This window comes from Xyrauchen texanus, chromosome 45, assembly GCF_025860055.1.
Source record: "Xyrauchen texanus isolate HMW12.3.18 chromosome 45, RBS_HiC_50CHRs, whole genome shotgun sequence".
Classification (NCBI taxonomy): domain Eukaryota; kingdom Metazoa; phylum Chordata; class Actinopteri; order Cypriniformes; family Catostomidae; genus Xyrauchen; species Xyrauchen texanus.
In genome coordinates this window covers 9,154,993-9,181,099 of record NC_068320.1, presented here as the reverse complement: position 1 = coordinate 9,181,099, position 26,107 = coordinate 9,154,993, and the positions used below count along the sequence as shown (strand labels likewise).

The 26,107-nt window shown below is 40.5% G+C and overlaps 1 protein-coding gene across 1 annotated transcript in view; it reads left to right on the top strand.

Annotated features, from left to right (window-relative positions):
- LOC127637156 (LHFPL tetraspan subfamily member 3 protein) overlaps positions 1 to 25,084 on the top strand; it is a 46,252-nt gene extending 21,168 nt beyond the window's left edge. Inside the window, exons 2-4 of the mRNA XM_052118074.1 lie at positions 18,077 to 18,307; positions 20,762 to 20,795; positions 23,728 to 25,084. Of these exons, the coding sequence (XP_051974034.1) occupies positions 18,077 to 18,307; positions 20,762 to 20,778 (248 nt within the window). The 3' untranslated portion in view covers positions 20,779 to 20,795; positions 23,728 to 25,084. The remainder of the gene's footprint in view (positions 1 to 18,076; positions 18,308 to 20,761; positions 20,796 to 23,727) is intronic.
- The last annotated feature ends 1,023 nt before the right edge of the window (positions 25,085 to 26,107 follow it).

Genomic DNA, 26,107 nt, shown 5'->3' with positions numbered 1-26,107 from the left:
AGAATATAATAGAGAACTGGTGGTGGGTTTGACTGGAACAGTTGGCAATCACTCAGAACACTCCTTTTTATCAGTGATTATAAAAGTCCCATATATATATGGACACCCCAATCAACTATCTCCCCATAGACCATCTTATCAAAGAGCCAGAGCCAGAGCCAGCGCACACTGATTGCAGCACAGCATACTGAGGATAAAATGTTCTTAGGCTCTGCGCCACATCTGAGGAATATTAAAACAATCCCATCAGCCAACTTCAAACGCTCGGCTTGCACTGAGAATGAAAAGAGGACATCTGTAGAATTTTCAAAAGAAACTCTCCCTCCTTGCAGTGCCGTCACAAAGTGCGAGGAACCTGCAAGAGAGAGATTATCTCTGAATTTAGATAAGTTGTGCTAATACAACAGACAAAAGAAGGAGGTGCCAATTCTCTAGTGTCTGTCAAGCAGAGAAGACGAGGATGGCATTTGGCAGGACACGCTTAGCATCACACAGACACTTCAATGAGCACTTGGCAGGGCTAAATAAACTCCGGTCCTGAAGGCCCCAATTCACAATTTAGTGGTTTCCAACTGGGAGGAGGAAATGGCGATCACATAGTATTGCATACAGCCAAGTGTACCCACTGGACTGAAAAACTAAATAAAAACATTTTCTGAAAGATAAAAATATAATAAATTAGAATACATTTTCATGACTCCAAAACACAAAAAATGACCACAAATTAATGTTTTGCTTTAGCTTTAGTAGATTATAAAATGTGAAACTTTTACAATCCACCTTCATTACACATAAAAATGCCACTAGATAGTGTTGGGTTAAATTGCTCAAAAAAGTAATCCAATACAAATTACTTCTCTTAAATTGTAATCAAATTACTTTATTAATTACTTGTGCTCAAAAGTAATTACATTACCAAATACATTCATTTGAAGTTACTTTCTAAAACACTTTCCACTGAAAGGTTTTCCACTCAACGAGTTCAAAATGTCGATATTTCCTCGTCCATTATCACACGCCCTTCAGCTGTCACAGAAATGCAAACAGATGTACATATGAACATAATTCAAATTTTCTAAGTATTATACATCTTTTCAACATTTTACTCAAGTAATGTACTTAAAATGACCTTTATTGAAAATAAGTAACTTTAATCTGTTTACAAGAATTTAAAATGTAATGTGTTACACTAGTGTGAGATTACAGTAACTAATTACTTTGTAATGAGATTACACTTAACAATGGTAGCGATAACACTAAATGGCCCTTGGAAATTACATTAACAGCATTAAACATATTAAATTATATTAGTTGAAGCTAATGTTTGTAATTCCCGCGCTACTACCATCGCCAAACAGAACTGCAAAAATAACCACTGTTTTTAAACATATTCCAGAAATGTGGGTTCAGCCTGTGAACCCTATAACTCATTCTTTTTAAAGTTCACCAAGGGTCTGAAGTGGATGTTGGTCATTGAGAAGACACAAGAAAATGTAAGACTCACTTCAAAACTTCATCTAACGCTGGTTGATGCGTTTGGACTGATGCATGACAAACAAAAGTGCATTATTTCTTTTGATTAGGAAAATTAGACAAGGATACAAGTAGTACATTTGTGATTTGAGCAGAATGTGAGAAAAATTGTGTTGAGCCCTGCGTTTCGCAACATATTTTCCAGAGGAACAGATCAAAATTACATAATGTGAAAAGTTTGTTTATACTTTTAATTCTAGAGTACACTGAAGGATTTCTGGCTTGCTAATGTAACCAGTTTTGTTGTATTTTTCCAGATAGTCAAGTCAATTTATTCTAATAATCCCAAATACATATGTATCTCCAGGAAACTAATCTGTTTTGAACTTGCTCTTCGCTCTCACCCTCACTGTAGTCTGTTGTTGGAATCGGCCCCTGTCACCATCAGCTCGTGAATCACATTGAGTTTAAACACTGCCTCATCTCTGATAATCTACTCTGTATAAAATCTTGCTACACTTAATGTAGCCACACAAGAAATTTAGCAATCTAGTTGGAGCAGAAAGTGAGTGCCTCGTGAGCAGCCGGAGCGCAGCTGAGCGCAGGCTATTGAAACACTCCCGCTCCGCTTATATTCTCTGTTTCCAACTGAGTGGAGCAAACAGTAATCACATACGTTCTACCAAGTGACAACAACCCTGCTGGTCTCCATCCAAATAGTCCTGTTGTGGCAATTAGACTCCTGTGGTTGAAATAAGTGCATGAGAACGACAAAAGAGGATTTTTCTCTTAATCTGTTTGTTTATTCTTACCAACTTTATACATGTCAAATAGAGCTTATGGAAATCTCTCTCTCTCTCTCTCCTCTCAGTATATCTGTATTTTGGCACGCTGGTTTATTTTGCTCCTCTGCTTGGCGGGTGTGCTTGGCCTGGCCAGTAATTAATTGGAACACCTGTTCCCAATCACCTTTACTGTTCCGCCAGAGAGTTATGGGATATGCACAGTGAGGAGGACGTGAATGCATAGAGCAGATAATATATTCTATTTTGTAATAGCATACTACCATTCTGCTCTTAATATTGCAGTATATATTTTGTTATACAGATTTTCTGCATGCCTGCAATACCCAGATTTACTACTACATTTTCCAAAACGTGCTTTATACAAACATACACAGTGCACTAGGGATGCTGCAATCCATCTGTAATTTGGCTGATCGCATAAACCGATCGCTCATGTTGCAAAAGGAGCGCTCCTTTAAGAGTGCTTTCACACTTGGTTCGATTGCTTGGAATGAACCAAAGTTCGTTTCCTCCCTGATCTCACTGTTCACATCATATTTTTTGATTACAGTCCAATCACATCATCAACGTGAGTACAAGTGGCAGCTGTTTACTACTGTAACTAGGGAACAACTCAAGAAGACATCAGCTTTGCAGTTATTGAAGTGTTTTGGTGCCTCTGTGTTGGTACAACAAGGCGACGTTCCTTAGCCGACCGCAGGCTTCTAGTGGGCGTGTAACTCTGCAGAAATTATTTTAGGTATGCTGGAGCAGAGAGAGCCTTGAGTTTAATACATGCATCAACTGGCAGCCAGTGGAGAGAGACAAGGAGTGGTGTAACACCTTTAATGAACTCTTTGGTTCATTAAAGACCAGATGTGCTGCTGCATTCTGGGTCATTTGCAGAGGTCTAATTGCACATGCAGGGAGGCCTGCAATGTGAGCGTTACAGTAGTCCAGTCTAGTTATGACAAGTGACTGAACAAGCAGTTGTGTGGCATGTTCAGAGAGGAATTTACACTCTGATATTTTAGAGTGTAAATTTACATGATCTTGCAGTCTTTGAGATGTGGTTTGTGAAATGTAGGTTGTTATCGATGGTTACCCCTAGATTTCTGACTGTTTTGGAAGGCGATACTGTAGAGGTACTCCAGTAAGTAACTAATGTGGCTTGGATACCTCACCTCTTCATGCTACCTTGAAGGACCTACCTGAGAGATAGGAATTAAACCAGTCAAGCACAGTTCCTGTGATGCCCAGTGAGGAGAGGGTGGTTAGATCTGATGGTTGACTGTGTCAAACGCTGCAGAAAGGTCCAGCAGAATCAGGACAGATGATCTGGATTCAGCTTTCGCCTGTCTCAGTGACAGACAGCAGGGCAGTCTCGGTGGAGTGTCCACTTTTGAAGCCTGAGCAGTTAAAAAAAATGCAGTGGGAGAGGTATGGTGAATATGAACAGTTTGTGTAATGTACTGTTAATGTAGCGTTTCACACTTGACAAGGCAAAGGGAAAACAGTGCGAGCTGTGAAAAGGTCCTTATTATCATTCGTGGCGGCAGCTTCTCAGTCTTCGCCGGGCATAGGCATGTCAGAAATAATGCTTAGGAGCGTTGCAAGATGTGGTGTAATTCAAACATCTTTATTAAATAACTCCCGATTAAATGGCATTAACAATATTAGCACCTGTAGAGTCCAGAAACATGCTCCGCTTTCCTTTAATCTCATTAAGTTTAAGTGCATCTATGGGTTATCAGTTTGACACTTAGCTTAATTTTGTAATCTTAATATGGAGAGATTTTGTTGACCTATACTTGTTTTAAAGTCTTTAAAGCTGTTTTAATAAGCCTTTTAAACTATTTATTTATTTTTTTAATTATGTACAGTGATATTACTGGGAAGAGGAAAATTAAATTAATAGTGATTGTTATGGTACCAAAAAGTAGTCGGCAGGGGCGGACTGGGACTATAAAGTGGCCCTGGACTTTCTGGCCATGAGTGGCCCACCAAACCCAGCCCACTAGGACCCAGTAGAACACTGATGGCAATGCTTAATATTTCATGTCAATTACTCACATAACTATATGTAAATGTTTTTTTTTTTGTTTTGTTTTTTTAAATCAATGAAAACAAATTTGGCCAGAATATGTACATATACTGTATAAATAAATGTAAAAAATACAAAAATAAACACCTCTTAAAGTGTAGATCATTGCAGATTAATTGCTCATATTTTTACTGAGTTTGTTGCATCTTTATATCTGCAATATATTTAGAAAAAGTGAAAAGCCCAATGCTTTGACAAGTGCTGTTTCTGCTGTCCTTTAAACAAAGTAAGCCTGGAAGACTCAAGTATCTACAAAGTAATAATGACCTGTTTTCTGCATGTTTATAGTGGTGAGCATTATTCAGCAAGCCACGCTTCAGCTCCCAGAAATGGTTTGCAGTATGAATAAATTATGCAAATGACTATTTACTGCTCATAGCTTTACTGTTTACCGATTTTATTTATGCTGCTGTTATTGTATTTGTTGTAACTTGCAGTTATTTGTCATTTAGTGATTATTCAGAGCTCATCTTATACTTAATATGTTGTTTTTGGTTGTCACCATTATTGTGATTTGTATGTCAGATAATCAGGTTCACTTGAGGCACAAAGTTGATGCACTCATGCGGATATGGGCTTTGGTGGGCAAGCAATTTCAAAATAAAAGCCATTACATTTATCTAAAATAAAAGTCAATGTATTGGTTTATCTTGCAGAGTTTATTACATTTTGGCTTGTTATTAGATCTGGGCATTTTGGAGCCTAGGGTGGCCACCTATATCACCTGAAGGATGGGCCGGTACTTGTACAGCAGAAGGCTGGACCAAATTATCCAGTGGCCCACTGGGAAAACACCAGGTGCTCCCAATGGCCTGTCCACCCCAGGTAGTCGATACCGATACCAGTGCAATTTCACAGTTATCGATACCAATTTTGATACAACAGTTTAATCATTATTATTATTTCCTAAAATATTTTATTTAGGTTGAATTTAATTTCATCACAATGGTGTCTAATCATTATTACAGTGAATATTACATTTTACTATACAGTTGTAATATATTTTTATTCAATTTCTTCAATTTCAAGCATATAGATTTTATTTTGAATCGTGCTTTTATTGTGACGTGTTTTTGCCGGAAGCTTCACTTTTAGAGATAGACAGTTTGCAACATGGCCCAGTGTGATCACTGAAGACTTAAGTCACGGCTGAAATCTCATCTCTTTACACTGGCCTTTGAGTCTGAGAAATGAAATGTAGGACACAGTTTTGGAGAGTTTGTATTTTAGATTAATGGTGTTTGTGTATGTGATAATTTTATTGTATTACTGTGAAGCACTTTGGTCAACTTGTTTTAAATGAGATATAAATAAAGTTGAGCTGAGATTAAAGTGTAAATGCTGTGATTTTAATTATATAAATATATATTTCAAATGTGCTGCATGGTTCGCAGTGGCTTAGTGCTCTGCTCTGTCATCTCATACAACATGAATGATTCTCAATGCCTGTGGAGTTTCTAGTGGATGAGCGGTCGGATTTAAACAGTACACAGCTCATCCACACTAAGATCACACTAGGACATGTCACGATTTTAATTTGATTAATTGTCCATTTTTGTGTAAAAAGAATAACAGAGCATGCGTTCAAAATAAGCCTGTGAGCATTTTAAAGCAGTCGTGTGTCAGTCATACTGTGTGCTTGTACCGGATAGAGTCGATTCTGGTATAACACTGGTATTGTTACATCTTTTTTATTTTAGTATCAACTTCAACAGCACTAAGTGACAGTTTGCAGAAAGATTACCAGTTATGGTAATAGCCAGTTATGACAGAGATCTTGATAAAAGGTGAAATAATCGGTACTGGCCGATCAGGTAACAAGAAGATCGGTGATCGGTATTGGCTGTAAAAATCCTGATTGGAGCATCCCTACAGTGCACACTGCGTGTATAACTGTATTCAATAATGCAATACACTCAACCTTCTATTTCCAGAGTGATGAATAAACCAGAAGTACATGATTTTTAACATCTTTCTTGTGGGGTGTTCTGGCTGGTCTCCTATATAATCAGACAGCCAAAAGTTAATACATTTAATTTTTTTACACAAAAGTATTATTAAATTATTAATAATTAAAAATACTGAATTAAACATGTAACACAATGAGGTCACGTGACAACAATGTACTGTAGCATACTACTGTTTGAAACATCTATTGCATATTTATGCATTGTGTACTGTGCAGTATGTAGTAAGCAGTACACTTGTTTTCTATTCTGTACATAGGCAAATAGACAAGCAGGCAGGATAAGAGAACATTTTGTGTTAGTGCAATAAAAGGTTTTCCCGGGAGGATGGATCTAAGGAGTGCTGCTGTCAATAACACACCCCTAACTTATCAAACACCTCACAATTCAGAGAGCGTCTCCATGACAACACAACTCACTCCACAGAACTGGCAGACATTCAAAGCCAACTCTCATCTGCGGCGTGAATAACTCAATTTCCCTTTTTTTTTTTTTTTTTTATAAAATGTACAAAAATATATATATTCTTGTGATTATTAAAATTCAATTAAAAAATTCAAATAGCCACCTACCGACATTTTATCCTGTTTGAATTAACATTCTTTCATGCTACTCTTACTATTTCTGCTGTATAAAGAATGTATCCTGTGTATATTATGCAAATGTTGTGGTGGTGGCGTAGTGGGCTAAAGCACATAACTGGTAATCAGAAGGTCGCTGGTTCGACCCCCACAGCCACCACCATTGTGTCCTTGAGCTAGGTCCTTATTACCTTTATTATCCTTAACTCCAGGTTGCTCCGGGGGGATTGTCCCTGTAATAAGTGCAATAAGTGTAAGTCGCTTTGGATAAAAGCGTCAGCCAAATGCATAAATGTAAATGTAAATTGTTATGAATGCATGGAATAACTGAATGATCTACAGCATTTGCAAAATGTGCAGTATAAAGCCAGATCACACTGTGTGCATGATTATTAGACTGAATTGCAAAGAGTTAAGGCATTTTTACACAAAAATTAGATTTAAATGCATTTAAATAATTTTTTTGTTCCTCTTGAGATGACAACCGTATGACATGTTGATTTAAACTGGCAAATTTGTGAGGTCATGTGACGATAATGGAGCACACTTCTGTGTGATATATTTATTATTGCATAATGCACAATTTTTCCACATACTATTTTGAAATAATAGTATGCAGTATGCTGCGCACGCTACACAGTATGCAGTAAGCAGTACACTTCCATTTGTATTCCATTCCCAACAGTTTTGCTACAGTATTTTGTCAGTTTGTTTTAGACTGCTGCAGGACCCAAACCTTTTATACTGTGAGACTATATTGTGAGAAGCATGTGGAAGTCTACCAAAAATGTTTGACCCAAGTTAAACAATTTATAGGTAATGCTACCAAATACTAACAAAGTGTATGTAAACTTATGACCCACTGGGAATGTGATGAAAGAAATAAAAGCTGAAATAAATAATTCTCTCTACTATTATTCTGACATTTCACATTCTTAAAATAAATAAGTGATCCTAACTGAACTAAGACAGGGAATGTTTTCTACGATTAAATGTCAGGAATATTGAAAAACTGAGTGTAACGCTTCCCACAAGGAGGAGGACAGGGAACAGGTGTTCAGCAACAGGTAAGCTTTTAATTCTCTTTTTTACACTACACAATAGTGATCAAGCGCACTGAGTTGGCTCGTCATCTCTCCTCGACTGGAGGCTCGGTGTCTGCTTTTATGCCGCTCTCCTCGTGCTCACTGGAATTAGAGACAGGTGTTAGGCATAATTCGCTTGACCACGCCCCCGCTGCCACATACCCCCACCGCCCGACTCAGGCCGGGGCACCATCCGGCCTGCCCACCACTCTCCCCCCATTTCTGGAGAGAAAGTCGGCGACAGCCATCTGCACCCCCGGTCTGTGGACCACCTTGAATTTAAAGGGCTGGAGAGCCAGGTACCAACGGGTGATCCGGGCGTTAGTATCTTTCATGCGGTGGAGCCACTGGAGTGGGGCGTGATCCGAGCAGAGGGTGAAGGCCCGCCCCAGCAGGTAATACCGGAGGGTGAGGACCGCCCACTTGATGGCCAAACACTCCTTCTCCACGGTGCTGTACTTAGTCTCCCTCAAAGAGAGCTTCCGGCTAATGTACAGCACTGGGCTCCTCCCCTCCGCCACCTCGCGAGTACGGCCCCCAGCCCTCTGTCTGAAGCGTCCGTCTGCAAAATAAAAGGGAGAGAGAAATCAGGTGCATGAAGAAGCGGCCCCCACAAAGTGCGGCTTTAATCTGCATAAACGCCTGTTGACACTGCTCCGACCATTGAACCGGATCTGGAGCCCCTTTTTAGTGAGGTCAGTCTGCGGGCTGGTGACGTCCGAATAATTAGGCACAAACCTTCTATAATAGCCAGCCAGCCCCAGGAACTGCCTCACCCCCTTTTTGGTCTTAGGTCTAGGGCAAGTCGCAATCGCCGCGGTCTTATCAATTTGGGGACGCACCTGGCCATGACCCAAGTGGAACCCCAGATACCGTACCTCCACACGCCAATCGCAGCATTTCTTAGGGTTTGCCGTGAGCCCCGCCGCCGCAGCGATCTCAGGACGGCCCTCAGATGTTGCATGTGCCGCTGCCAATCATTGCTATAAATGATAATATCATCTAAATAGGCAGCGGCGTACGCGGTGTGAGGTCTGAGGATCCGATCCATGAGTCGCTGAAACGTGGCGGCGCCCCAAACAAACCGAAAGGAAGCGTCACAAATTGGTGTAATCCAAACGGCGTTGTGAAGGCTGTTTTCTCACGGGACATTGGTGTCAAGGGGATCTGCCAATAACCCTTTGTTAAATCCAAGGTCGAATAAAATCGAGCAGTACCTAACCGATCGAGCAGTTCATCAACACGGGGCATTGGGTACGCGTCAAATTTAGACACCGCGTTGACTTTTCTGTAATCCACACAGAATCGAACAGACCCATCACTCTTGGGAACAAGAACAACCAGGCTGGACCAATCACTGTTGGATTACTCTATTACGCCCATATCAAGCATCGCATCTAATTCCTCCCGTACTATTTTCTTTTTATGTTCGAGTAAGCGATAGAGCGACAACGCACCACCGCGCCCGGCTCGGTCTCGATGTGGTGGTGTATGATGTTTGTACGGCCCGGTAGAGGGAAAACACATCCGCGAAATTCCTTTTGTAATTCGGAAACCTCTGTGAGTTGCCGCGGTGAGAGTTGGTCTCCACAAGTAACCGGAGTGTTAAGATTGTAGTCTTTGTTTACCTCCGGTCCGAGCTCCGCCCTCTCGGAACTACCGTGGCCAACGTCACAGAGGCCGCCTCCTCCCTCCATAATTTCAGGAGGTTGAGGTGATAAATTTGACGTCGCCCCTCTATCGGTACGTTTAACTTCATAATCGAGATCCCCTACTCGTCGTGTGACCTCAAAGGGTCCTTGCCACTTGGCGAGTAATTTAGAGCTTCGATGTTGGGAGTAATACTATGAGTACCTTATCTCCACGGTGCAAATTCCTCAGTGAGTCCGAGCACCCCTGTCATACAGCCAGCGTTGGCGTTCTTGAGCTTGGAGCAAATTCTCCTGTGTTAATCGCCCCAGTGTGTGGAGTTTTGCTCTAAGATCGAGAACGAACTGAATTTCATTTTTGCTATTAGAAGGTCCCTCCTCCCACGCCATGGATGACGTCAAGGACACCACGGGGCGTCGCCCGTACAGCAGCTCAAACGGGAGAACCCTGTGGAGGCTTGTGGGACCTCTCGTACTGCAAACAACAGGGGTCTAGCCACTTATCCCAATTTCTAGCGTCATCGGTATGCAATTTACTGAATCATGTTCTTGAGCGTTTTATTAAATCGTTCCACTAGGCCATCAGTCTGCGGATGGTAAACGCTAGTGCTGAATCGATTTAATGCCCAAGAGCTCGTAAAGTTCGCGAAGTGTTCAGTGACATAAAAGTCATGCCTTGATCGGTGAGGATTTCTTTCGAATCCCCACCGGAGATTATCTTGAAGAGTGCCCCGCAACACTACGCGCGGAGATGTTGCTCAGAGGCACTGCTTCCGGATATCGCGTCGCGTAATCCACTAGGACTAACACGGCGATGTCCGCGTGCTGACCGTTCTAATGGCCCGACGAGGTCCATCCCAATTCTTCGAAGGGGACCTCGATTAATGGTAAAGGGCGCAATGGCGCTTTTGGGGTGGCGGTGGGTTTACCAGCTGACATTCACGGCACGCCGCGACACCACCTGCGGACGTCACCGCCAATGCCCGGCCAATAAAAGCGGGCTATTAGGCGGAGAAGTGTTTTCCGTTCCCCTAGGTGACCGGCCATAGGATTATAGTGAGCCGCCTGGAAAACCATTTCCGGCGGCTCCGTGGAACCAATAATTGTGTTACTTCCTCCTTTGTTTGAGTGTCCTGCGTCACTCTATATAACCGATCTCTAATCATGGCAAAATATGGGTATGAAATGGCGATGCCCGGCCGGAGCTGTTGACCATCAATTACTCTCACTTGGTCAAGAGCATGCTTAAGGGTTTCGATCCCACGACTGCTCTAGAGGGAAGTCCCCTCAGGGAATTCCCTGAGAGGAGGGGCGGCCACCTCGCCCTTTCCTCGTCATCCCGAGCAGCCGAGGGCGGCCCCGCTCCGCCTCCCTGCCAAAGCATCGCACACTGCACACCTCTTTATGCAGGACCCATCCGCACAAATACCCTCTAAAATATCTTTAAAATTCGCCAATCGGTACCCAAGATTAGCGGATGGGTGAGGCGGGGACTAACCGCTGCCTCCACACTATGTTTTTTTCCCTGAATTTAATCACCAAAGTCACCATGGGATACTTGTGAACATCCCCATGCACACACCTCACCCTCACCAGTTTAGCTAAACCCAAAGCCCGGGTTGAACCAAGCGTTGGTGGATGGTGGTCTGATTGCAGCCGGTATCCAGCAAAGCTTGGTAAATACCCCCTGATCCTTACCGAATCCGGTATGCTCCAGCCCGATAGGGGGCAGCCTGCGGGACGTCGGAGACCCGCACCACCGTCCCCACCTCCATCAGCGGACACTGATCCCGGAAGTGGTCCGGTCTCCGCACCTCCAACAGGCCGGCCCAGGCGTTGCGGCCGCACTTGTGCTGGCGGGCCCCCACCTGAGGAGGAGAGCGGCTGAAAGACGGGGAGTGGGAGGGTACATTCTCCCAAGGCCGGGAAGCTGGTCTCTGGAACCCTCCACGCCTGCACGGGCAGGAACGGGCCCTGGGGAGAGAACAGAAGAAGAGACCAAAGGGGAGGGGCGAGGGCAGTGGCAGACACAAGGGAAGGGGAGAGAGAGAGACGAAGAAGAGGGCTCGTCCGCCCTCGGGATCGCCGCCAGATGGTCCTCTGCGAGACGAACGGCTTCCTCCAGCGACGCCGGGCGGTGGCACTGGACCCACTCCGCCGTTTTCGGGGCAGCCGCTGACTAAATTGCTCCAGTACCACCTGATCGATAACACCCTCGACGTTGCGGTCCCCGCGAGCAGCCACCTCCGACAGGCGTCCCGGAGCCGTTGGGCAAATGCGAACGGGCGACCGGACTTTTCCAACTTCATGCCCGGAAGAGCTGACGATTCTCTTCTGGGCTCCGACCGACCCGTTGCAAAATGGCTCTTTTTAGGTCTGAATAGGCCAGGAGGTTAGTTGCCGGCAGTTGTTGAGCCGCGAGTTGAGCTTCCCGGACAGGAGAGGAACTAGGCGGGCTGCCCATTGTTCATGCGGCCAGCCCCAGATTTCTGCCGTTCAGCTCAAACAAATCCAGAAAGGCCTCAGGATCGTCTGCTACCCCCATCTTCTGTAACGTGGGCGGGGGCAGCGTGGAGCCGGTGTCCGGGGTCACGGCTGTGGCCGGCGCGCCTCCTGGCTGAGGAGGCTCGGATGGCGTGCCGGTCCTCTGCCTGAGCCCACATGATCTCAACAAACCGGCGATCCTGGTCCTGCCGGAGCTCAAGCAGGGTTTGTTGGTGGCTCTGGTGTAGTGCCGCGAGGGACTGGAGGATCTCCGTCAGCTGGGAGGACTCTACGGGGCGACCCATCTCCATGCTTGGATGAACAATTTCCCGGGTTTCGGCACCAGTGTAACGCTTCCCACAAGAAGGAGGACAGGGAACAGGTGTTCAGCAACAGGTAAGCTTTTAATTCTCTGTTTTACACTACACAATAGTGATCAAGCGCACTGAGTTGGCTTGTCATCTCTCCTCGACTGGAGGCTCGGTGTCTGCTTTTATGCCGCTCTCCTCGTGCTCACTGGAATTAGAGACAGGTGTTAGGCATAATTTAGCTCAGGTGTAAGCGCCCTTACCGCTTTCCTCTCCCGGACGGGCGCTTGACCACGCCCCCGCTGCCACACTGAGTTTAATTGTATTTGGCTAAGGTGTATGTAAATGTCTCACTACAACTGTATTTTACATATGCCACTGTCAGAACAGAGAGCACATCATTGTGAGTCCAGGGTTTTATTCACACAGTCACAGACAGATGTTTGTCTTCGGCACTATGAACCCAAATTTCTCTTTCATCAGTTACTGTATGCATGAAAGCACAGCTTGCATCCATATGACTGGGACACATGGTGAATGAACAGGGTAATAATAGACAGCCCAAAATTAGGGACAGAGTTTTTTTTAATAGCAAGTAATGTCAGACAGACAGATAGATAGACAGGGAAGAAAAAAAAGAGGATGAATGGATGGATGGATGAATGGGATGCACCAATGTATCGGCTGCATATATTTATCAGCCGGTTATTGAACAAATTCAAACCATCGGCATATCAGTTATAAGCCTGAATAGGTTCATATTTATAATTCATTAGTAACACACTTTGTAAAAACTTCACAACACCAAAGGTAATAATAATAATAATAATAATAGCCACAATATGCAGAGGGGTTGGCACACCTAAGAACATGTAATATTTCATTTTTATTCTTTGTCGGTCTCACATTAATGCAGAAAAACTGCCATAAAAGGATGTGACATAAACCTATAGGTTACATGATGAGGAAAACCATCCAAAACACTTTAAAACCAGCAGACTTTGACTACTGAGACCTCGGTATGATATTCATTAATGCTGCACAATTAATTAAATTAAGATTTAAATTGCAAGTTGTCCTTGCGCGATTAATAAAGCTTACAAGGCTGTGATTTAAAATATATTTTGCATTCAGCTGTTCTGTCAGCTCTATGTGAGCAAGTGGCGCCCTCTAGCGGTGTGGACAGCATTATCCATTATACCACAATAATACAGAATTTAAAAGGGGATTTTGTTCCTTTGGTTAAAACCTTTTATTTTTCCATGATGTGGTTGACATTTATGTGGAATTGCCCAACATGTGCATCGTATAAATTTGTTATGTTCTAATATATACAGTATATACACACAGTGTTTTGCAAACATTTTCAAAACGTAATTCCATTTGGTATCGGCATTGGCCTACAGTTTTTGGTTAAAATCGGTATTGGCCAAAAATGTTTTGTATGTGTGCATCCATAACAGACAGACCGACAGCGATAGATAGAACACAAAATACACAAAGAATACACAAATCACGCAGTATACAAAAATATTCAGTACAACAAATGTAACATATAAAGTGTATAATGAATGTATGCTGATTAGAAGTCAGAAGATGCATTCAGTGGATGTTTATCTTATGGCATGTGTCAAGTATTATGTTATGTAATGCTTCTGGTTTCACTGAGGCTGGATAAGTCTATTGCTTAAAGACCATTATAGCTAGTGTGCCATGGAGATAGTGGGAAATTGTTCATGATGTTCAATCATTTAGACATCATCCTCCTCTCCAGATAGTCTAAGTCAAACCCAACGACAACAAAATGCAAGGCTGTGTTCCTGAGATGAGCAAGAGATAATGCTTATAAAGATGTGTGTGTGGGATGCAGAATAAGGTACTTACTGTGTATTTATGCTTTGTTGATGATTTCATATCTCCTTGAGCTTTGATATAGCCTTCCGCTGCTAACAACGACCATTCCAGGGAGACGGGCCTGTAACTTTCATCTTCAACCATTTTTACGACCTACCCCCTTTTCCCCTTTTGCCAAAGGGAGCGTCTACAGCTCTCCCCTGATGATCGCAACAGAGAGTGGAATTGATCCTGGTGCACTTTCATTCATTTATTTTCATCAGCTGTAGGAAGGAACATTCATTGCCAAGCTATACACATTTATTGATATTAATGAATGGATTTGCTGTGTACATGTTTGTATACCAAGGTAATTTGTTTTAATGGCCAGCATGGTGCTTGTGTGAGTTTAAAGGGATATACACCTGCTTAATACTTTATTAGGAACACCTGTGCACCTACTTATTCATGCAATTATCTAATCAGCCAATCGTGTGGCAGCAGTCCAATGCATAAAATCATGCAGATACAGGTCAGGAGCTTCAGTTAATGTTCACATCAAATATTCTTTCAAGTATGCTTTAGATTTCAGCATTCCTGTCGCTTTTTTCTGTCCCTGCATCCTTCTCTTTTGTTCCTTCCCACCATTCATTCCTCACTTCTTTCACTGCATGGAAACAACAAGCCACACTTCTCAGGACGAAATGCAAACCCTAAGGCGCTGCTCTGTTCCTGCTCTGACAATACATTAACCACAAACAACAGCAGCTTAGCCAGAAAGAGGCGCAGAGAGATAATGCAAGGTCTTTCAACCTTGCATTATCTTCCACTCTCTCCATCCATCTTGTCTTCTGGCCTTATCATCCTTAGAGCTCTTTCTTCTCCTCCTGTTGGCTGGGATATAAAGACATTATCAGGCAAATACCGAGTCAAGCGATGTTAAGAGAAGACGAGCATGAGAATGCACCTTTATTACATTCATCTGCTGGCTTGCATACAAAATCAAGTTCACCCAAAAAGGAATCTTTTTTAATAATTTATTCCCCCTCATGCCAGGCCAAGCATGTATGACTTACTTTCTTCTGTGGTACACAAAAGGATATTTTTAGCAGAATGTCCAAGCTGCTCTTTTCCATACATTGAAGGTGGATGAAGACTTTAATTATTCCTCCAAGCTCTAGAAACACCTTTGACAGCCTGTATATTTCAGCACCCCTTGTTCCGGACAGCTCCTAATTCCTTGATGCAAGGCTTCATTAATAAATCGTTGGCAGAGATTACAGGATGGCATGAAATATAGATATGCGGAGAGAGGGAGACAAGGAAATAGAAGAAATAGAAGGTTAATGCAAATGTATCTTTCCGTATCTCCCATACGGAACATGTGCTCTCACACTCGGAATTCTCCTCTCCAGTCATGTTTATTTATAACCTCTATCTACAAACACATCTCAGATGTGACAGCATCTGCATTCAGAGCGCTCCCACTGACCTACATGCAGCACATGATTGTGTGCTGCCAGCTAAATCAAAAGCCTTGCAATCTATTAGAACAGAGCTAGTAGAGCCATGCGTAGTACAGTAGCATGATCTATTCCGCCGCATCTGTTAGTTTAAAATCAGAGGAGGAGGATGAAATGTACTACTTGTCTTTCGTAACACGGTTGAGATGAGGATAGCTCATAATGTGTTTCATATTAGGGTGAACTGTCTGTTTGTGTGTTAATGTTGAAAAGTTCGGCTGAAGAGTCGCTCTTTATTAGTATTTGTGTGCAATGTAGTGCTGCAGGCTTTGAGAGGATGTGAAATTAGGAAAATGCTGAATGCATTCTATTATTTATGGGCAATTCCCTGGTAGTGTAAATGTGGTAGTGAACTCAGCACATTTTCCTCTAGTGATGTCCCATAGTGACGTTAAAGGTGAAGTGTACGATTTCTGCAGCACCAAAAAATAATGACTAGGTTTGAAATGGCATACTACCAAGCTACTCTAACTATTTCTGCAGTATGCAGTATGTATACTGTACATAGAATGGACACTTGCAGCTAGGTTGGTTGCATGCCTGACAGCTCAAGTGGTAATTATTGTTATAAACAGCCTCAACATGGAGACCTGTATGTTCTCTAAAATCAATGAAGTGAAAACATGCTCTGGATGCACGGGTGAGAGCAATTGGCTCTTAACAATAATGGGATTACCATTAGTGTACTTATGGTTACGAGGACTATGACAAACTCTGATGCGATTTATCTTCCTATTAGGACCTAATCCTCTTGCTCTTTTTTTATTTATTTTGACCATGCTAGATCTGTCTTCCTTGGCTCATTCAAGCAGTTTCTGCCTTCAAGTCCTCCTGTGAAGTTCCTACTTATGAGTTCAGAAATTGAAATTATGACATGATGGGCGTTCAAGTGATTTTGGTTGAAATAAAATAGCTGCACTGGGCAATTTCATAATTGTATCTCTTTTTTCACTTCTAATTGGTGCTTTACCTTTGTGTTTTATCATGGAGCTCAATAATACATGTAGGAAGCTATCTGTTAGCCTTCCAAACTCATCTCAAATGGCAGTTGCTCAGCTGCCGCATATTATGCAATAGTCAAATATTTCTGTCCTAAATTCTTCACTTTTACACGTAATTTACGTATACGGCTCAGTGAGATGTTAATTTGTCATCGAGTTCATTTGGAGCGCCACATATTGTATTGACACTGGAAAATTAGACATTCATGGCCTTTCTATATTTATTTTGATAGTAAAATATGATTGGAATTTTTTTAAATGCACAATAATCACGGATATCTCAATCAGTCGTGGTTAAATCAAATAACCATGATCAGATGATCGTTTAATAAATCATTAATACAGCCATATTTTATTTTCAATTGTAAAGCTTCATTGCTATTCTTCATCACCATTACATAAAGTGCAAACAAAACTAAATTGTACATACATATTTATGACAAATACAGTTTAAAGAAAATCCTGTTATTTAATTACCCACTGGTAATTACGATTTTGTGGTGGCGTTCATCTCGTAAATATGATAATTCTGACATGACTTGAAGGCAGAATCAGAGTCTTCCATCGTATAACTGAGGAGAACCCCTGGTGACATTACAAATGATTACTCTTATATAACAGACTGCATCTGCAGAAAATTATCAATGCACCAGAACTGGCATATGCAGTATTCACCTCACTCAGCATGACGTCTTTCAGGATTTGCCATAGCTAGGCACTGTGATATGCATGATAAATTGTTTTCAAGTTACAATACATTAGGGATGATGGCGGTGCCAACATTCGATGATCTAAGATCAGGTCTGTTGCTTGTCTTGGGGTTTATATAGAAACGTATGTGTAATAAAACTCATGAGCCGTGAGAAACTGTGGCTGAACTACAGCTATAACATGGGTGCTTGTGTCCCTATAAGACAGTCAGAAGGGATCATTTGCACTATGGCTCTGTAAGCATATTGAGACACCTGCATTCTGTTCAATTCTAGCTTTTTTTAACGCAAGAACACATTTAGTCTAAACGGACCCTATATGAAAAGAAAAATTGGGGGCTTGTCCAGGATACCTTTCTACTCATTCATATCAGCTATCGGACACGTCACAACCAAGCAAACAACTAAACTACCATGACTGTCTCCATTTCAGCTCATTCTGTTTCCCAGCTTTTACTCTAGAACTGTCATCAATCATATTGCTTGAGCGGGGAAGGATGCTCTGCAGATGATTAAACCTATATTCATTTTGCTGAGATATCTCATACGGTCTGATTGCTCTGTGTCTCTCAGGTACGTGTCTGGTGCTGGGCTGTATGATTTATCCTGACGGCTGGGATGCGGATGAAGTGAAGAGAATGTGCGGAGAAGAAACTGATAAATACACCATCGGAGCGTGCTCAGTGCGCTGGGCATACATCCTGGCCATTATGGGCATCATGGACGCCCTCATTCTCTCCTTCCTGGCTTTTGTGTTGGGCAACAGGCAGGATGGACTCATGTCCGAGGAGCTGCTGGGAGACAGTAAGATAATTTTGCCAGAAGAATAGCTGTTCCATGTCTTTGAAATGTCATGTTTTCTTGCCATGGGAGAGATGAGATTGTCATCTCAAGTTATTGTCTTCACTTGTGCATCTTAATAATTGAAAGACAGTTGGAAAAAAAAGTGTTATGATTCAAATACTTAATACTTCCTGTTATAAACGGAATTTGGGGTGGGACATTTAAGGGCTTGTCCTTTTTTCTTTTTTAAATAGCCATTAGTCTTTAGTTTACTTTATAGCATGGTCAAAACTACACCTGCAGCAACTTCCTTAGGTGGTGTGAAATACAAGTGCAACAAAAGACACTCCAACAAACCATGATTTGCTACTTGCTATCGCTCAAAGGCAGGTGGTATTTATAATTTTAGGAAAGGGCAATATTGTTCTAGGGACAATATATATATATATAGTAATTGTGGTACATTTTCACCAATGAGAAAGTCTGTAAAGTTTAAATGAACATACCTGCTTGAATGTTGCTGTCTACACCAACATATAGATTAGCCTCAAAGCTAATGAGTGATTCACTCGAAACCTGTCAAAAGTATATCCTGGCCCTATTTTATTCCAAAATCATAAGAAACAAATAAGAAATTATATTTGCATACAGAAAATGAAGCTTGTTTTAGGGCCATAAAGATTTTTATTTACACTGGGACATTATTTTAATGACAGTTACGCACATTTAACCTCCATTTCTCATTACCTCATTTTGAAAAAAGTACTTTCTTAATACTGCCTTACATATTCACATTGTGAAAATATTACAAAAATATATATAAATAAATAGCAAGGAAAGATAAAATTAAGAGAAAGTGCATAAACTCAGATATCCTGTGTAAACGAATGCAGATATCAGAAGCATGCCGGTCAACACTCCCGTCTTTCACACCCATATCCCGCCCCCCTCCCATTTTGTTATTTCTCCCAGGAAACTTCCGTAAACTCCTGTAATCCCAAACCTTGTTATATGAATAATCACATCAATATATTATTCCAAGGTTGTCCAGTTGCCAGATCTTGTATGAAACTCATCCTACTCGCACAATCGACACATCATACACATTTCATTCAACCCATTTGTGACGTCAACCTGACAACCTAAAACCCATTTGCGCTGTTGATATCTGTACAGGTAGTACACGCGGGAAGTTGAATCAAGCATCACTGGTAGATGAGAGGAGAAAACCCAGGTGGTGCAGCAGCAAAAAAAAAAAACTAAATATACATGTAAATTTAACAACAGCTGGACGGAAGAATTTATTTTCATATCTTGTAGCCATTTCGACAATGCCCACGCCTTTTACAAAGTGTGTCGCACTGATTTTAATATCGGACACGGTGGAAAAATGTAGGTTACTCAGCACATTAAATCACAACAGCACAAATTTTATGTATTTAGCCGGTCTCTGAATACAGCCTCAACATGGAGACCTGTATGCTCTCTAAAAACACTGACGTGAAAATATGCTCTGAATGCACAGGTCGCTCAGAGGTCTCCCTGATTTTGGTACCCAAATGTTGACGGGTATGATCAGAAGAAATGCCAATTTATGCTGGCTAAATTGTGTGTATTTCACACACACACAAACATTATAATATTATAATTATAATATATGCATAATTTACCTAAATTAAAATAAACAATTACAAACTGCATTCTCCATTTCTTCACTGCACAGTTGTTGTGCCAGTCAGTCCAATTCATTCATTATAAAGACGAACCCAGACAACCATGAGAGGCCAGATCAAGCAAGGACAGACCAGCCCAAGATAAAAAGACTGAGCTATGGTCATTAAAGACAGAATCAGATGATTGGCCAAAAAAAAATGAATGAGATATATGAGAGAGAGAGAGAGAGAGAATTCACAGTGGTCTGATGTTAATTGTAGCCTGGGGCTCTGGACTAAGTCATGAATTACTAATGATTGTTTTACACAGCTTGCTTTCAGCCCCTCCATATTAATCACAGGCACAGCGTAATCTGGAACCCATGCTATTATGAAAAGCACACCTCGAACGAATCGTTATTTATTGATATAAACTACTATAAAGAGCCTTGTATGACATTTAATAAAGGGATGAACTTTGCTTCTTAGAAGTCTTGGGAATCCAGTCCTTATTTGTTATTTAATGACAATGTACATTCAGTTACATAGGTTTGTGAAGGTTTTGTATGAAATGCATTGCAAATGCTGATTAAAACTGTTTGGTAGTGATGAATGAGCAATTCGTTTCTCAGTCATTCTGCAGAGTTTGTTGTGGTGCAGTTTGTGGTGCCACTTGATGGGTGTTTTTGTGCCATCTAGTGACTGTTATTGGTTATGCAATCAAACTTATAAAAAAAGGGTCTAATTTAATGCATATTAACTGTGACTGCAGTGATTTTTGTGGTTCTTTAATTGTGATAGACTTTTCTTCTTTCTTCAACAGAGACTGGAAATGCATAGATGGAAGATACACATGGGTGAGCAAGTATGGCCAATGAAGACCTCCATATACAGAGGCCTCAAAACATAATCTGGACACTTAAATCACACTTAAAAATAAATGTTATTGCATTAGATAACAAATATCAAACCAAGTGGCATCTGCAAATAAGCTTTTACATTTTTTTAGCTATTTTTGCATCGACTTTTAAAGGCATGTTATGGGTTCAATTAAATGTCGACCGATAGTGAATTATGCCGATAACTACGGTGGTGGAAAAGGCCAATAAACGATTATTCAGCTGATAGTTTTTAAACAGATTTATAGAATGTTTAAAAGTCTTTCTCTACTATAACAGGCACATACTTGGATCTTTTTTTTTTTAAATGACATTTTTGTCCAACCAATATCAAGAAATAAAAAAAATTAAGATTGTGTGCATAACATGGAACTATTACAATGCTTTAAACTTAAGTATTTTCCAAATTAAGCATTTCATTGCCTATATATATTCACCAAAAGAACGGTTTTGTATTTATATTAGGGATGTCCATGTACTGATACTGGTAAATGAATAGGGTTCGATACCGCACTCATGTACTGTTACTCGTAAAAATGCTCAGATACCAAAAAAACGTTACCATACATACGGATATCATTACATAAACAATCGGCACAAAAATTAGTATCACGTTATGTCCTAATGAGATTATTTAACAGCAAAAGCTGCAGTTTAATGAGATAAATATATAGTTTTCTGTGCATGTGCAGCGTGCTTCAAATGTGAGCAGAGCACTAGTGAATGTATGGAGACAGTCTTGTGCCAACGCCGGCTGCACCGAACATACATTTTAAAACTTCTCCTGGGCTCATACAGGGAAAACACCGCCATGAGCAGAGCGCTTTTGTTTGTTACATATACTTTGTAGGGTGAGGCTCATACGGAGTACATACTTATTTAATTAAATAGCAGGTTTTTTGAGACTGAAAAGCTGCCGTCATCACACAGAAACACTTCAAAATAAAAGCCCCGTCAAAATAAAAGCTTGATTTAAATGAGAAAATATGACAGAAATATATATTACTATTGTAAAGTTATGGAATATTCACTGAATTACTGTCACTAATAATAATAATAATAATAAATCAATAGTAATTGTATTATATTTAAGCAATATCTCACATCTGTGATGCTGTTATGCAGCCACCAGGGCAGTGGTGGCTCAGCGGTTAAGGCTCTGGGTTACTGATCAGAAGGTCGTGGGTTCAAGCCCCAACACCACCAAGACACCACTGTTGGGCCCTTGAGCAAGGCCCTTGAACCTATCTGCTCCAGGGGCGCCGTATCATGGCTGACCCTGCACTCTGACCCCAGCTTAGCTGGGATATGTGAAAAATAAAGAATTTCACCATGTATATGCAGAAATGTATGTATAATGTGTGACAATTGGTCAAATTAAATTAAATTAAATTAAATTAAATTTATTTGATAAAATATAACTCCAATGCTGTATTTTGGATTGTGCTGTGAGGTTCTGTATAAAAGCACTTCATTTGACAAAAAAAAAAAATACAATATTATGTTGAAAATGAATTGTTCATTTTATTAAAGTTTTAATTAATGTATTTATTTAAACACAATTTTGATGATAAAATGTTAATAATCTGTTGATATGGTGTTTAATCTGTATAAAAGTGTTTTTGAATTGTTCTGCGGACAGAACATAAAAAAAAATAAAAAAAAAAAAAATTTCTTTTCAAGAACATTCAATAGACAGAAAACTCCAGACAACATGAGTTGTTGAAAGACAGATGAGATCAAGGAGCTTTTTACAGCTTTATACCATGCGTGCCATTGAAGAGACGGTAAGTCTATCCCTCACAGCCTCGTTACATTAAACGTTAAAGATGGCGCTAACATGAATAAGGTCACATTATGCCACAAATGCTGTCGATTGAGCTTAACTTGTACTTAACCTGGGACATTGCTTTAACCAACTGGTGTCAATGTGATTTTTAGTGGATGTATTTAGTCAGTTCCCTTCAGATTGGAGTAACCACAGGTGTGTAGTTCATGTATAATGTTCTCAGCCCCGCGATTGCCGTGATTCCATGTGAATGCCCCCTTTTTTCTCTGCAGCGAGCGCAAATCCACAGGAAAAAATACACTATGAATTGTCAGATGATGTGCGCTCTGGATAGCACATACAGTATATAGTTTGATAGATTGCTCTACTGACGAATGACAGAAATTCCCATTTATCCATGCAACGTGTTTTAATTTTGATGTGACCAGGGAGAGTTTTTAAAATCTTTACCTCCAGTGCAATTGTGTTGTTTTAGTTTGTGGGAGAGGTAAATATATCTCGAACTAAGATTACAATAATGAAAACACACTCGCAATTCAGACAACACCGTTTTAAAGGTCAATGTCAACATTAAATACATAGACTCATTTGTGATTCAGGCAATACCTTTTTAAATGGTCAATGTCAACATTATAATATTTATAATATTATATTCTTAAAATACATAGACTCATTTGTGATTCAGGCAATACCTTTTTAAATGTTCAATGTCATAATCATTTTCTTATATATTGTTTGCAATGTGGATTGATGACAGCAGCCATGCTTCGGATCTTTAGTGAGTCACTCTTAGTGAAATAGAAGTCCTCAGGATGACTTTTAAGCTGTTGTGGATTTAGGAGCTAGTTTTAGTTTCATTAATTTTTCTTAGATTAACATTTTACTAGAACTAAAATTAGGAGTGACACACCTCCTAATTTTTAAGAGTAACTCCTTAATTTCCACGTTAGGAGCTAATTTTAGCCTTTTTGTGAGTACGGGCCTGGATTTATAAAATGCTCTCCAATATCTTACTGTGATATCATATGATGTAGCTGTGACACTATACTATCACTCTAATGTTATATTGACAGCCAAAACATCTCCTCTGTCTGTTTTCAGGTGTTTTTGCATCGTTGAAAATAAAATTATGTAAAGTCTCAATCCAGATTTCCCAGTCATCTTGAGTGCAGGAAACCTGACTGCAGCGGTTTGGAAAATGTTAAAGCGAGGGACAAGAACGAATGAAAGAATGAATTTTGAAATACTGACTGCTTTTCTGTTCCCATTTCTTCTTTCACTTTACTTTCCTGGAAATGCTTTCGACACATCTCTAGCTTGATTTACCCCGTTCTGTGCCACTAGCATGATAGGATAGCTCATGCACCATTTAGAAACACTACTTTGCTTTGGATATCCATAAAAATATAAACCATATGTGTAATTTATTTCATGTTTTGTCCCATCTCTTCAGGCTTCCCTTGTAGTAATATAAACATTTTGTAAATTACAAAAAAAATAAAAAATAATTCTATCAGACTGTAATTTCCAAGTCAAGGCAGGTGTTCTTATGTAAAGGGAAATGTGCACAGGCTTCCAGATGGGACGGAGACTCCGACACAGAGCTGCACCACAGACATTGTTAATGTTTCTATCTGGACCCGTGTTGAAATACAAGAGCTGTGTTGAGCTACAAGAATGGACACTATCATGACTACTTCACTGAGGCTAAATTAATGCAAGTGATCATTTAATGGGGTTTCAAATGTACAATTATTCCACCACTGCATTCTCTGACATTGTTTTAAAGGGATATGTAAACCGAGGTGGAGAGAATTCACTGTTAATATAATTGAATTAAAAAACATTAAGTGTCAAAAATAGAGGTGGACATCTCTGCCATTAGTAATTGTGCACAAGCCAAGTATATACTGAAGTAGGAGAGTGTTTTAAAGTATTATGTATCAAGTGAACACGTTGAATTTATGTGTCTCTATTTCGATATTTCCTTCTCTGCAGTGTTGGTGCTGTATAGTTATGTGTGCCATATTTATGATGTTCAGAACTGGTACCGTTTGTACTCTTGGTGTAGTCATTTCTGTCCCACCAAGAAAAAAACAAAAAAACAGTCTAGAATCGCCAATCTTAAAGAAAAAGTACCTGGATGATGTGGTTTCAAATAATAAAACCTACATTAAATGGCCTCCCTGTGTACCTGTTGTAACTCCCTATGTCCGTGACTGATTTTGGAATATTTTTGACGATGCTGGAAGTTTTGAAGGGATAGAAAATGGAAGAAAAAAACAATTTGAGATGGCTTTGCTTTATTTATTGGGTTTCTGTCTTGTCAGATGGTGTTGAATGCAGGAAATGATGTAATGATGTATATACATCATAAAAAAAAAAAAAATTCATTACAAATATTATTTGAAGACAATTCACCCAGATATGAATGAATAAAGATTTTACCTCTACAAACTGAAATAAAGACAGTGTTGTTGTATTTACTCTTAGGTGTGTGTCCTGTATTTATTATAACTGTATAACAGTTGAAGTCAGAAGTTTACATACATTAAGTTAACTGTTTCTTTAAGCAGCTTGGAAAATTCCAGAAAATTATGACAAATCTCTATACAATTAGCTTCTGATAGGTGTACCTGTGAATGTATTTTAAGGCCTACCTTCAAACTCGGTGCCTCTTTGCTTGACATTGTGGGAAAATCAAAATAAATCAGCCAAGACCTCAGAAAAACAATTGTGGACCTCCACAAGTCTGGTTCATCCTTGGGTGCAATTTCCAAATGCCTGAAGGTACCACGTTCATCTGTCTCCTAGAGATAAACATAGTTTGGTGCAAAAAGTGACAATCAATCCCAGAATAACAACAAAGGACCTTGTGAAGATGCTGGAGGAAACAGGTATACAAGTATCTATATCCACAGTAAAACAAGCCCTATATTGACATAATTTGAAAGGTTGTTAAGGAAGCTGAGACTGCTCCAAAATGAGAATAAAAAAGAAAGACTACAGTGTGCAAGTGCAAATGGGGACAAAAATCTAACTATTTGGAGAAATGTCCTTTGGTCTGATGAAACCACAATTTAACTGTTTGGCCATAATGACCATCGTTATGTTTGGAGGAAAAAGGATGAGGCTTGCAAGCCGAAGAACACCATCCCAACCGTGAAGCATGGGGGTAGCAGCATCATGTTGTGGGGGTTCTTTGCTGCAGGAGGGACTGGTTCACTAAACAAAATAGATGGCATCATGAGGAAGTGTATGAAGCAACATGTCACGACATCAGCCAGGAAGTTAACGTTTGGTCATAAATGGGTCTTCCAAATGGACAATGACCCCAAACATACCTCAAAAGTTGTGGCAAAATGGCTTAAGGACAACAAAGTCAAGGTATTGGAGTAGCCATCGCAAAGCCCTGACCTCAATCCGATAGTAAATTTGCGGGCAAAACTGAAAAAGTGTGTGCGAGCAAGGAGGCATACAA